The sequence below is a fragment of the Ranitomeya imitator genome, chromosome 4 (genome assembly GCF_032444005.1).
Source record: "Ranitomeya imitator isolate aRanImi1 chromosome 4, aRanImi1.pri, whole genome shotgun sequence".
Lineage (NCBI taxonomy): Eukaryota > Metazoa > Chordata > Amphibia > Anura > Dendrobatidae > Ranitomeya > Ranitomeya imitator.
In genome coordinates this window covers 524,706,587-524,719,592 of record NC_091285.1, presented here as the reverse complement: position 1 = coordinate 524,719,592, position 13,006 = coordinate 524,706,587, and the positions used below count along the sequence as shown (strand labels likewise).

General features: G+C 41.7%; 1 protein-coding gene across 1 annotated transcript in view; it reads right to left on the bottom strand.

The window, feature by feature from the left end:
- The window catches only part of LOC138676643 (peptidyl-prolyl cis-trans isomerase FKBP8-like), a 119,563-nt gene extending 107,850 nt beyond the window's left edge, over nucleotides 1-11,713 (bottom strand). The window contains exon 1 of the mRNA XM_069766144.1: nucleotides 11,153-11,713. Coding sequence (XP_069622245.1) covers nucleotides 11,153-11,504 — 352 coding nt within the window. The 5' untranslated portion in view covers nucleotides 11,505-11,713. The remainder of the gene's footprint in view (nucleotides 1-11,152) is intronic.
- Nucleotides 11,714-13,006: the final 1,293 nt, after the last annotated feature.

Here is a 13,006-nt window from a genome sequence, read left to right as displayed (position 1 = left end):
TTGTTTCTGCTGATCAGGATGATTGGGTGTCCTTCTTGCCTTTGGCTGAGTTTGCCCTTAATAATCGGGCCAGCTCGGCTACTTTGGTTTCGCCTTTTTTCTGTAATTCTGGTTTCCATCCTCGTTTTTCTTCAGGGCAGGTTGAGCCTTCGGACTGTCCTGGTGTGGATTCTGTGGTGGACAGATTGCAGCAAATTTGGACTCACGTAGTGGACAATTTGACATTGTCCCAGGAGAAGGCTCAACGTTTCGCTAACCGCCGTCGCTGTGTTGGTCCTCGACTTCGTGTTGGGGATTTGGTTTGGTTGTCGTCTCGTTATGTTCCTATGAAGGTTTCCTCTCCTAGGTTTAAGCCTCATTTCATTGGTCCTTATAAGATTTCTGAAGTTCTCAATCCTGTGTCATTTCGTTTGGCCCTTCCAGCTTCTTTTGCCATCCATAATGTGTTCCATAGGTCGTTATTGCGGAGATACGTGGCGCCTATGGTTCCCTCCGTTGACCCTCCTGCCCCGGTGTTGGTCGAGGGGGAGTTGGAGTATGTGGTGGAGAAGATTTTAGATTCTCGTATTTCGAGATGGAAACTCCAGTACCTGGTCAAGTGGAAGGGTTATGGTCAGGAAGATAATTCCTGGGTTGTTGCCTCTGATGTTCATGCTGCCGATCTGGTTCGTGCCTTTCATTTGGCTCGTCCTGATCGGCCTGGGGGCTCTGGTGAGGGTTCGGTGACCCCTCCTCAAGGGGGGGGGGGTACTGTTGTGAATTCTGTTATCGAACTCTCTCCTGTGGTCATGAATGGTACTTTGGCGAGTTCTGTCCATGGACTCCCTCTGGTGGCTGTGAGTGGAGCTGCTGGTTCTGAGGTTCCTTCCACAGGTGACCTAGTTTATTCATTGGCTGGCTGCTCTATTTAACTCCACTCAGATCGTTACTCCATGCCAGCTGTCAATGTTCTAGTACTGTTCAGTTCGCTCTTGGATCTTTCTGGTGACCTGTCTACTCCAGCAGAAGCTAAGTCCCTGCTAGTTTATTTGTTGTTCTTTGTTTTCTTGTCCAGCTTGCTATCATGATTTTGCCTTGGTAGCTGGAAGCTCTGGGATGCAGAGTGGCACCTCCGCACCGTGAGTTGGTGCGGGGGTCTTTTTGCACACTCTGCGTGGTCTTTTTGTAGTTTTTTGTGCTGACCGCAAAGTTACCTTTTCTATCCTCAGTCTGTTTAGTAAGTCTGGCCTCCCTTTGCTGAAACTTGTTTCATTCCTGTGTTTGTGACTTTCATCTTAACTCACAGTCAATATTTGTGGGTAGCTGCCTTTTTCTTTGGGGAATTTCTCTGAGGCAAGGTAGGCTTTATTTCCTATCTCTAGGGGTAGTAAGCTCTTAGGCTGTGAAGAGGCATCTAGGCAGAGTTAGGTACGCTCCACGGCTATTTCTAGTGTGTGTGATAGGATTAGGGGTTGCGGTCAGCAGAGCTCCCACTTCCCAGAGCTTGTCCTGTGTTAGTTTAACCATCAGGTCATTCCGGGTGCTCCTAACCACCAGGTCCATAACACTGGACAGCCTTTGAAAGTTTCCTCCCGTGCCGAGGCCAGGCTTGTCCGAAGAGTCAAGGCTAACCCAAGGACAACAAGGAAGGAGCTCCGGGAAGATCTCATGGCAGTGGGGACATTGGTTTCAGTCAATACCATAAGTAACGTACTCCACTGCAATGGTCTCCGTTCCAGACGAGCCCGTAAGGTACCTTTACTTTCAAAGCGTCATGTCAAGGCTCGTCTACAGTTTGCTCATGATCACTTGGAGTACTCTGAGACTGACTGGTTCAAGGTTCTCTGGTCTGATGAGACCAAGATCGAGATCTTTGGTGCCAACCACACACGTGACGTTTGGAGACTGGATGACACTGCATACGACCCCAAGAATACCATCCCTACAGTCAAGCATGGTGGTGGCAGCATCATGCTGTGGGGCTGTTTCTCAGCCAAGGGGCCTGGCCATCTGGTCCGCATCCATGGGAAGATGGATAGCACGGCCTACCTGGAGATTTTGGCCAAGAACCTCTGCTCCTCCATCAAGGATCTTAAGATGGGTCGTCATTTCATCTTCCAACAAGACAACGACCCAAAGCACACAGCCAAGAAAACCAAGGCCTGGTTCAAGAGGCAAAAAATCAAGGTGTTGCAGTGGCCTAGTCAGTCTCCTGACCTTAACCCAATTGAAAACTTGTGGAAGGAGCTCAAGATTAAAGTCCACATGAGACACCCAAAGAACCTAGATAACTTGGAGAAGATCTGCATAGAGGAGTGGGCCAAGATAACTCCAGAGACCTGTGCCGGCCTGATCAGGTCTTATAAAAGACGATTATTAGCTGTAATTGCAAACAAAGGTTATTCCACAAAATATTAAACCTAGGGGTTGAATAATAATTGACCCACACTTTTATGTTTAAAATTTATAAAAATTTAACTGAGCAACAAAACTTTTTGGTTTGTAAGATTTATGCATCTGTTAATAAATACTGCTCTTGTTTGAAGTTTGAAGGCTCTAACTTATTTGCATCTTATTAAACCTGCTAAATCTGCAGGGGGTTGAATACTACTTGTAGGCACTGTATACACTGACACTATACACTGGAAAAGGCATTTGAGGACGGTTTGATTTCTAAGCTGCTATTGGATAAAACACGCAAATTGGTACCTAAACTCCCTACGTTCTACCTCATTCCTAAGGTACATAAAAACCCCATTGACCCCCCAGGACGCCCGATTGTGGCAGGAAATGGGGGGCTATGCGAGACCATTTCCGATATTGTAGACTATTTTCTTAAACCCATTGTTGCCACTCTTCCATCTTTTATTAGAGATACCAACCAGGCCCTCCAACGATTGGATCAAGTTCAGCTGGACGACAATATGATATTGGTAACAGCAGACGTTGAAGCGCTATATACGTCAATCAAACACAGTGATGGTTTGGCAGCTACATCATGGTTTTTACAAGCAAGCAATATTGATGGCCCCCTGGCCGACCTCATTTTGGTCTTATTGGAATTTATCCTTACCCATAACGTTTTTACGTTTAATGGAAAAACATACCGGCAATTACAAGGTACGGCTATGGGGGCATCATGCGCTCCGTCTTATGCAAACCTTTTCTTGGGGGCCTGGGAAAGACGCATTTTCTTGGGTGAAGAAATTGAGGAGATTGGTCATGTACACAATTGGATGAGGTATATTGACGATGTGCTATTTGTGTGGGAAGGGGATGAACTGGGGCTTGTGACATTAATGCAGAGGTTGAATAACAATGATGTCAATATTAAATTGACGTTTAAATCTGGGAGATGTTTGGAATTTTTAGATCTATGGATTGAGGCATCAGAAGATGGAGTCATCCATACAGACATCTATAGAAAACCCATGGCCACGAACTCATATCTCATGGCGGATTCAGCTCACCCCATCAGTACTATCCGGGGGATCCCCATAGGTCAATTCCTTAGAGCAAGAAGAATCTGCTCGGATCCAGGGGCCTTCGAAAGACAGTGCCAAGACCTAACCAGGAGATTTGAAGATCGTGGTTATAGCCGTAGGATGATTCGAAGAGGATATAAAAGAGCATTATCTACCACACGAGATCAACTGCTATATGGTGGGGGAAAGACAGTCACCAATGAAGATAAGTCACAGGTACGGTTCATCTCTTTGTACAATGGAGAATGGAATAACCTCAAGGATATCATTGGGAAACATTGGGGGGTTTTACTTACGGATCCCGTTCTCAAACAGGTGTTACCTTCCTCTCCCCAGTATGTAGCTCGTCGCTCGGCCAATCTCAGGGATTTGTTGGTGCATAGCCACTATGAGACGTCGGGTAGACATAATATCAAACATCCTGAAAATTGGGGATTTTTTCCTTGTGGTCTCTGTAAGGCGTGCTTAAATCTTAATAAAACCAAAAATTTTAATAATGCAGATGGATCCCGGACTTTCCAAATCAGAAAACATCTTACATGTTCATCCAAAGGGGTGATCTACCACGCGGAATGCCCCTGTGTGAAAGTTTATGTGGGCCTTACCACTAGGGAATTTAAAATCAGAGTTAGGGAACATGTGTTGGATATAGAAAGAGCGGCCTTGGTAAGTGACGTGTCTGGGTTAAAAACATTACCTAATCACTTCAAAAAATACCACGAGTGTAACCCGAGGGGTTTAAGGTTGAAGGCTATTGACCAATTACATCTTGGCATTAGAGGTGAGGATTTAGGTAGAGCCCTGGCCCAACTGGAATGTCGATGGATTCATCGCCTGGGGACTTTGAGTCCCCAGGGTTTGAATGAAAATATGGGTTTCTCTGCATTTTTGTAATAGGCATTTTTGTAACAGGCATCTTTTTTAGGGGTGAGGGTTGCTGATTTATTTCTGTATGTGTATCTGTATTTTAACTTTTTTATTTTTATTTTTATTTTAATTTAGATTCCGGTACTCTGTATGACCGTGTATGGAGACATATGGATGTCAGTGGATTGGATCGACATCGAGTGAAGATGTTCCCTATGTCATGTTGTTGTTATCCGTTTTTTTGCTGATATTGTCCTTTTGCTGCTATAGATCCTTTAGCTGTTAGTAATTTTTCTGCTGCTATTATCTTTTGTGCTGCTATAGCTTTTTGTAACTAGTATTAAATTAGGGAGGTATGTTAGGAAATGTTCTTCTGTTTATGTATTATGGTCTATATTGATATTATATTATTTGTTAGGTGGGTTATATATTTTCACTTGTCAATGACATGTAATTATATATATGCACTTTATCACTGTCATGCACTTTAATATATATATTTATTGTAAATATGAAATTCTGTATTAAATAGATGTATTGTCATTTATACACTTTATATAGGCATATTCTTACTGCACTATGGATTCACGATTACATTAATGTGCACTATGAGTTTCCAGATATGTGCTTTCTTAGTATGACTGTTCTTACTTATAGGGATGCAGCAATATGATTCCCCCGTTTTACGATATAGCATACTTAGAATCTATCTTCCTTGTCTCCCTATGCGCGGTCTCGGGCTTCTGCTGCTATGTAGTCGTCGCTGGTGGTGCGCATGCGCGCCGTCCCGATCCTCCGTCATTTCCTGTGAAGCTCACACACTGACACGCAGCCCGTGGGCTTGCGTGTCATTGAGCTTCGGCAGGAAGTGACGTATTTCTGGAGGAGGGCAGACGCGCGATGCGCCGACGTCACCGGTGATGTGACTCGCGCAGCTGGCCTGTTATTGGATAACCCCGGTATATTAGCTCGGCTCTCCTTCACCCCGGCACGCCCCCGGAAGAAGCTGGCGGCGAAACGCGCGTCGGGGTGAAGGGACGCCTGATGAGAAGCAGCACAGCTGGTAATATACCCCTGATAGTTTATGCTATATGTCCCCCTTATTTTTACTGAGGTGGTCGGCCCTCTTGGCCCATTGTGGCTAGAATTACTGTATTGGGGAGGTACTACATTGGTCGGGAGACCTTTTTTTCGGGTGATTTCCATTTGCTGCTCTGCTTCTGTAATGTATGGGCACGGACATTAACACTTGTAAGGCATTATTATTGTTAGCCTTCCTCTAGCATATGGTTTATGCAGATGATTGTTGTATCTTTTGCCCTATGTTACTACATTTGTTTGGCGTCCCTTAGTACTGCATTTTGGTGTATTTATTCTCTGTCTTTTTAATTATTTTCTAATAAACATGATTTTATATTTCAATTGTGGGATCTCTTTTTGGTTCCATTATGATTGATATGGAACCTTGTGTTATGACACTATACACTGTATACTATATACAGACCTCCTGTGTATAATGTCACCAGGAATCACTGTATTACCTGTACAAAGACACTGCATACTAAGTACAGATCTCCTGTGTATAATTACACTTATGGTGATAATATTGTGTTTTTTTATTTATTACTGATCAGTATTGTAGTATTCAGTCACTATGTGGTGGTAATTTGTGGTCTGGATATGGTGCTGCAGTATTTGTCCCTTGTATGTGCTATTTGGTCCCTTTGTGGTGGTAATAATAATAATAATAATAATCTTTATTTTTATACAGCGCTAACATATTCCGCAGCGCTTTACAGTTTGCACACATTAACATCGCTGTCCTCAATGGGCTCACAATCTAAATTCCCTATCAGTATGTCTTTGGAGCGTGGGAGGAACCGGAGTACCCGGAGGAAACCCACGCAAACACGGAGAGAACATACAAACTCTTTGCAGATGTTGTCCTTGGTGGGGTTTGAACCCAGGACTCCAGCGCTGCAAGGCTGCTGTGCTAACCACTAAGCCACCATACTGCTGGTAGTAATACAGTATGTGGTCAGGTCATGGTGCGGTGGTATTTGTTCCTTGTATGTGGTATTATTTGGTCATTGGTGGTAATATGTGGTCAGGTCATGGTGCCGTGGTATTTGGTCCTTGTATGTGGTATTATTCGGTCACTGGTGGTAATATGTGGTCTGCTCATGGTGCGGTAGTATTTGTTCCTTGTATGTGATATTATTCGGTCACTGGTGGCAACATGTGGTCAGGTCATGGTGCGGTGGTATTTGTTCCTTGTATGTGGTATTATTCGGTCACTGGTGGTAATATGTGATCTGGTCATGGTGCGGTGGTATTCGTTCCTTGTATCTGGTATTATTCGGTCACTAGTGGTAATATGTGGTCAGCTCATGGTGCGGTGGTATTTGTTCCTTGTATGTGGTATTATTCGGTCACTGGTGGTAATATGTGATCTGGTCATGGTGTGGTGGTATTTGTTCCTTGTATGTGATATTATTCGGTCACTGGTGGTAACATGTGGTCAGGTCATGGTGCGGTGGTATTTGTTCCTTGTATGTGGTATTATTCGGTCACTGGTGGTAATATGTGATCTGGTCATGGTGCGGTGGTATTCGTTCCTTGTATCTGGTATTATTCGGTCACTAGTGGTAATATGTGGTCAGCTCATGGTGCGGTGGTATTTGTTCCTTGTATGTGGTATTATTCGGTCACTGGTGGTAATATGTGATCTGGTCATGGTGTGGTGGTATTTGTTCCCTGTATGTGATATTATTCGGTCAATGGTGGTAATATGTGGTCTGGACATGGTGTTGTGGTATTTGTTCCTTGTATATGATATTATTCGGTCACTGGTGGTAATATGTGGTCTGGACATGGTGCGGTGGTATTTGCTCCTTGTATGTGATATTATTGCTCATTTTAAAAATTGAAAAATAAATAAAAATATACCTACATTGTATTGCATATTTTAACAAATATTTAATAGGTTACAGTAGAGTAGGGCCTGGCCAAAAGTGTCTACCGTGTTATGGTGGTGGCTTAAAAAATCTTTTGGCCAAAACAAAAGCTGCCGGCTATATATGTGATCTGGTGATGGGAACTGTTAATATGTGATAGGTGAGAAGTGGAGTTTTTCCAAGAAAGAGTGGTGGGACTGTGGACAGTTTGAGGGGTGGAGCGTGGAGGCGGGGCTGGGATGGAGCCTGGGCAGAGTGTCAAGGGGGCCCCGAAAATTTTGCCAGTATGGAGCCCCGAAATTTCTAGTTGCAGCCCTGATGTGTATCATTCCATCAAGTTTCAGTGATGCCTATAACATCACATCTCTCTTCCCGTGTTAGCAGGTCCGATTCTCCTTGTTTATTTCCCATGTTCTGTGCATTGGTGTAGACACAATTTAGTTGGTAGTTTGTTTCTCTTAGGGTACTGTCACACTGAAACGACGCTGCAGCGATACGACAACGATGTCGATCGCTGCAGCGTCGCTGTTTGGTCGCTGGAGAGCTGTCACACAGACAGCTCTTCAGCGACCAATGATCCCGAAGTCCCCTGGTAACCAGGGTAAACATCGGGTTACTAAGCGCAGGGCCGCGCTTAGTAACCCGATGTTTACCCTGGTTACCAGCGTAAACGTAAAAAAACAAACATTACATACTTACATTCCGTGTCTGTCCTCCGGCGCTGTGCTCTCCTCTGCACTGTCAGCGCCGGTCAGCCGTAATGCAGAGCGGTGACGTCACCGCTGTGCTTTCTGGCTGGCCGGCGTTGACACAGGATGCAGGAGGAGTGCAGAGAAGCACAGCGCCGGGGACAGACAGCTGAAGGTAAGTATGTAATGTTTGTTTTTTTTTACGTTTACGCTGGTAACCAGGGTAAACATCGGGTTACTAAGCGCGGCCCTGCGCTTAGTAACCCGATGTTTACCCTGGTTACCAGTGAAGACATCGCTGAATCGGCGTCACACACGCCGATTCAGCGATGTCAGCGGGAGATCCAGCGACGAAATAAAGTTTCAGACGATCTGCTACGACGTACGATTCTCAGCGGCGTCCCTGATCGCAGTAGTGTGTCAGACACAGCGAGATCGTAACGATATCGCTGGAACGTCACGGATCGTGCCGTCCTAGCGATCAAAGTGCCACTGTGTGACGGTACCCTTACTCCTCTATTTCCATTGAGAATCACGCAGGCGCTACCCTGCTCTGCTTTCATTAACAGAGTGCCACAAGTCCACGTGATGCTGGGCAGTGACCTGCAGTGAAACTCCTCCCACATCCCATTTTGATACACGAACAATATATATATCTTTATACCGTGTTAGCCACAGCCCAGTCACTCAGGGAGACTTGGTCCTACCTCGGTGATGCCGGGTCAGCTTCCAAATCTGGTAGTTGACGTGACATCCCCCGACATCAGAAGCAGCTGCAGCTGGGGTCATGTAAGGAGGATTAGCGGACAGTGATAGCGCCACTCATAGGCACATTTGGAAACGCAAGGTATTTGAACAAAGCCTTATTTCCAAGGTTTAAATCGATCTGTCTACTACACGTTGTAGTAAACAACTTCTTTAAAGTTTCATAAAAGCTCTTGTTAGGACTTGTTCTCACTTTGCATTTTTTGCCTTGTTTTTTTACCTCAGAAAAACACCAGCAAAGTGATTGAGATTTCTGAAATCTCATATACTTACTTCCTATTTTTTTCTCTGCGTATTTGAATCAGAAGGTTACGTTCACACATTCCTCCATCTTTGACATACGTATTTTCCACACATTTTTAGCACGAAAAAGCGCAGTATTTTACTATACCTGTAAAGTGAATGAAATTTCTGAAATCACATGCACGTGCTGCTCATATTTTCCCTGCAGATTGAAAGAAGTTTTAAGAAGTTTAACTTTTTTGCAGCATTTTTCGCCCATTCAATTGAAGGTAAAAATATGTATAAAAAAGCACGCAAAAACATGCGTATTTTGCACATCTTTTTTCCTGCCAACAGATTTTTCTACTGCAAACACTGAATGTGTGTACATCAAATTAATAAAGTAAAAAAAAAACGAAAAAAAAAAAACAACTTAAAAAACTAGAGTACAATACACAACAAAAACATGATAACTTTATGCAGTTTTTTTTCCTGCCAAGAAACTGCTTTTTGGTGCAGAAACGTCTGCTGTGAATACTCAACGTGTGCACATAGCCTTACTCTGCTGACATAGGAACATTGTGAAATGACAACCTCAGGGATGTTGCAGACTGCGTATTACATGAGCCAAATTCTTAGAACCACTGCACATAATGTCACTACAGAGTCAAATCAGCACAGAGTATTCTGCTTATTGAAATAGTAGTTATTTCTAGGATTTAATGGTGTGTAGTCTAGAATTGTATATATAATTTAAGGGGTGGTAAACAACGTATTGATAAAATAATACATTATACTAGGATTTTGCAGGTTGTCAGCAGGGTACAACATCTAATGTTAGTGCCCTGTAAATACTATTGCAAAGAATAAAGTGTTACTTTCTCTGCTGAAGTTTAATTAGAATGTTCAGAATTTCATAGATTGTAAAATCACTGGTGTATATTTATTATGTAAGTTGGACAGTAAAATCCATAAACTGAAATGTTATGCAAAAATAAAAAATAATTGGGGAATAACAAATGTTCAAACAAATAATAAAAAAGGCACATCAGGGGCTCTCCAAACATGACATGGCGTCCGCTAATTATGCCAGCAAATTTTGCATTCAAAAAGTGAAATGGCGCTCCTCCCCTTCCGAGCCTTGCAGTGTGCCAAAACAGTAGATTTCCCCCACATATGTGGTTTTGGTATGCTCAGGAGAAATTGCACAACAAATTGTATGGTCCATTTTCTCCTGTTAGCCTCGCAAAAGTAAAAAAAATAGGTCTAAAGGAAAAGTTTTGTGAAAGAAATGTAAATGTTTATTATTAAAAATTGTGCTGATGTAGACATGTGGGGAATGTTATTTAGTAACTATTTTCTGTGATATGACTCTCTGATTTAAGGGCATAAAAATTAAAAGTTAGAAAATTGCGAAATTTTCAAAATTTTAGCCAAATTTCTTTTTTTTTTTTTTTTTACAAATAAACGCAAGTCATATCAAATAAGTGTTAACACTATCATGAAGTACAATATGTCAAAACAATCTCAGAATCAGCGTTCCAGAGTTATGACCTCAAAAAGTGACAGTGGTCAGAATTGTAAAAATTGGCCTGGTCAGGAAGGTGAAAACAGGCTTCGGGGTGAAGGGGATAAGAATGTTGTTATTTATACTTGTATCATTGAGTCATGCAAAGTTTGTTAAAAATACAGTTCATATTAAAGAGTACAGGATATTTTATTTTACTTTATTGAAATTATAAACATGTATTTTTAATTGGCTCATATTTTTACAATGGCTTTTGCAGGATACTTTTACCTTTTAGCTTTCATTACTTCTGAAGTAAATGTATTAATGCCATGGGTAATAGTAGCAGCTAACTGCTTGTGACAGCCATTACAATGTCCATTGAGATTGTCACCAAGCTTTATACAAGCTCCAAATATCTCACTGTATGTAAATGTTAAATGTTACATCATTCTTATCTATCTGTTGTGACCAGTGCAACCTGTTAGCAGGAGGAAGAAATTGCACGCAAGTAATCAGGATTAATAAAAGATTTCATAAGGAAAACAAAAGGACTTTTTCTTTTTACTTGATTTTTCATTATTGCTATATCATTTCTTACCTCCTATGTATGATCCCTGTATTAGTCACATTAATTACATCAATAATATAATAAATGCATAAAATTAAATATTACCATACCTGTTATATCTATCCACTGGTTTGAGGAGAAAATATATTTGAAGCCATAGCCTCTATCTTCAAGTACATCTTCCACTGCTTGAAAGAACTGCATCTCCTCCTCTTCAGGTGTGTTGTCCTCTATGGTGATGGGGGGCAAAAGAAATTTGACCGCCTTTCCAAAACTAGGTATCCTTTGCAGGATCCTTTCATTTCTCTTGTGTTCACACTGTTGTGGATCTGTCTCTTGCACAATTACAGTGGGTATCTTGTCAAGGTCTCCTTTGCTCTGTAGTTCAAGTGATGTAGTCCACAAGGTCCCATGTTCTGTAGGATCTGGGATCTTCCCGGTCTGGAGGATGTCTTGTGGCATCACCTCTTTTACTAAGTCCACTTTTAAAGAGATTTATATCACTATCTGAATAAGGGTGATGCGATGGTTTAGATCTCACTCCTCCTGCTGTCACATCATGTTTTGGTCTTGACTTGACTTACCATCTAATGAGTGTTTCAATATATATTTTACAGAGCAGGAAACACAAGCTCAGAAGACTGTCTGTCTTCAACCCGAAACCTGAGTCTAAATGTCTGTAATTCAATTACTGCTATTAACTGTATGATTAGCATAAGCCTCTCTTCCCTCTTCCCTCACATTCATGTAAGGATCTTAAGTCTGTTGACTGAGGGCACATGAGACTTAATGACATTTGTACAGCGAAACAGTTGTTCTCTAGAGTCCGCATCATTGCGCAAACTAACAAATTCATTTCATATTGGATCACTTTTTCTTCTGACGTATGCTAGTTATTTCATGTCTACATCGAGTTTTTTTAATTTAAGTTTTTACAAATTTTTCAACTTTTTTTCACAAGCTAATTTACAGCATACATAGTAATTTACGCTAATTGGCAATGAGAGCTGATTATAATCAGTGTCATACATATGTAACGGAAAGCTGAACTTGAATCTCTCAGAAAGCTTCCATGGAAAAAAAGATAAGGATATATGACAATCAATCTGAAAAGTGAACCATGATCTGTACTTTTTATTAATTAAATTATTATTTTTTTCTGCTCGAAAACACAGAGAATACACCTGTATACTAATAGTGCAAATAGAAAAGGATTAACCAGCTCACCCCAGCCAGGCATCCTAGGAGGCATGGATCTGCAAGAAACCACTTGTAGAAATGAAGAGAGGAGATGATCCAGGTTCCAAGCTTGCAAAAATTTATTGGATTAAAAAATATTCATAGATTCCATCATGAGTGTAGACACAGCTGTCTCTACACTGATATGGAATCTATGAATATTTTTTAATCCAATAAATTTTTATTTATAAATAAATTCCAATAAAGGAATCGTGTCATGTCCACAACTGCTATTTACTTGCAGATATAGGGTTAATCTGCTGGTGTATATCATTAAAATGACATTAGGGTGCTTTACTGGTCCAGCAGCTACAGGTAGAAGATGATCTTATATCATCGTTTTTGGACCCTTTCCTCCATATATCAGCACTCTGATTTTTTTAAATAGAGTATCTGAAGCATTTTTTATGTGGATTGGAGTAAAATATGCTCCTTAATCTTCATTAAAAAAATTGACAGGCCATTGACAGGAAGAGGTCATGCACATGACTCTCTACATTAGGTAATGGGCTTTTTACTTATTGCCCAATGATTCAGAACTCCGATAAACTACGATAGAGGAAGTCACAGACATGGCCACCTGTCTAATTCACATACTCCTTTCTGGAGTTCCAAACGGGTTAAGAGACCCCATTCTCCTGATAAATGAAGCATCCAGAGATGTAAACACAGAGCACCATTAGTACTTGCCAGTTCCTGCTCCCTCAGCTGCTGGCCACCACTCT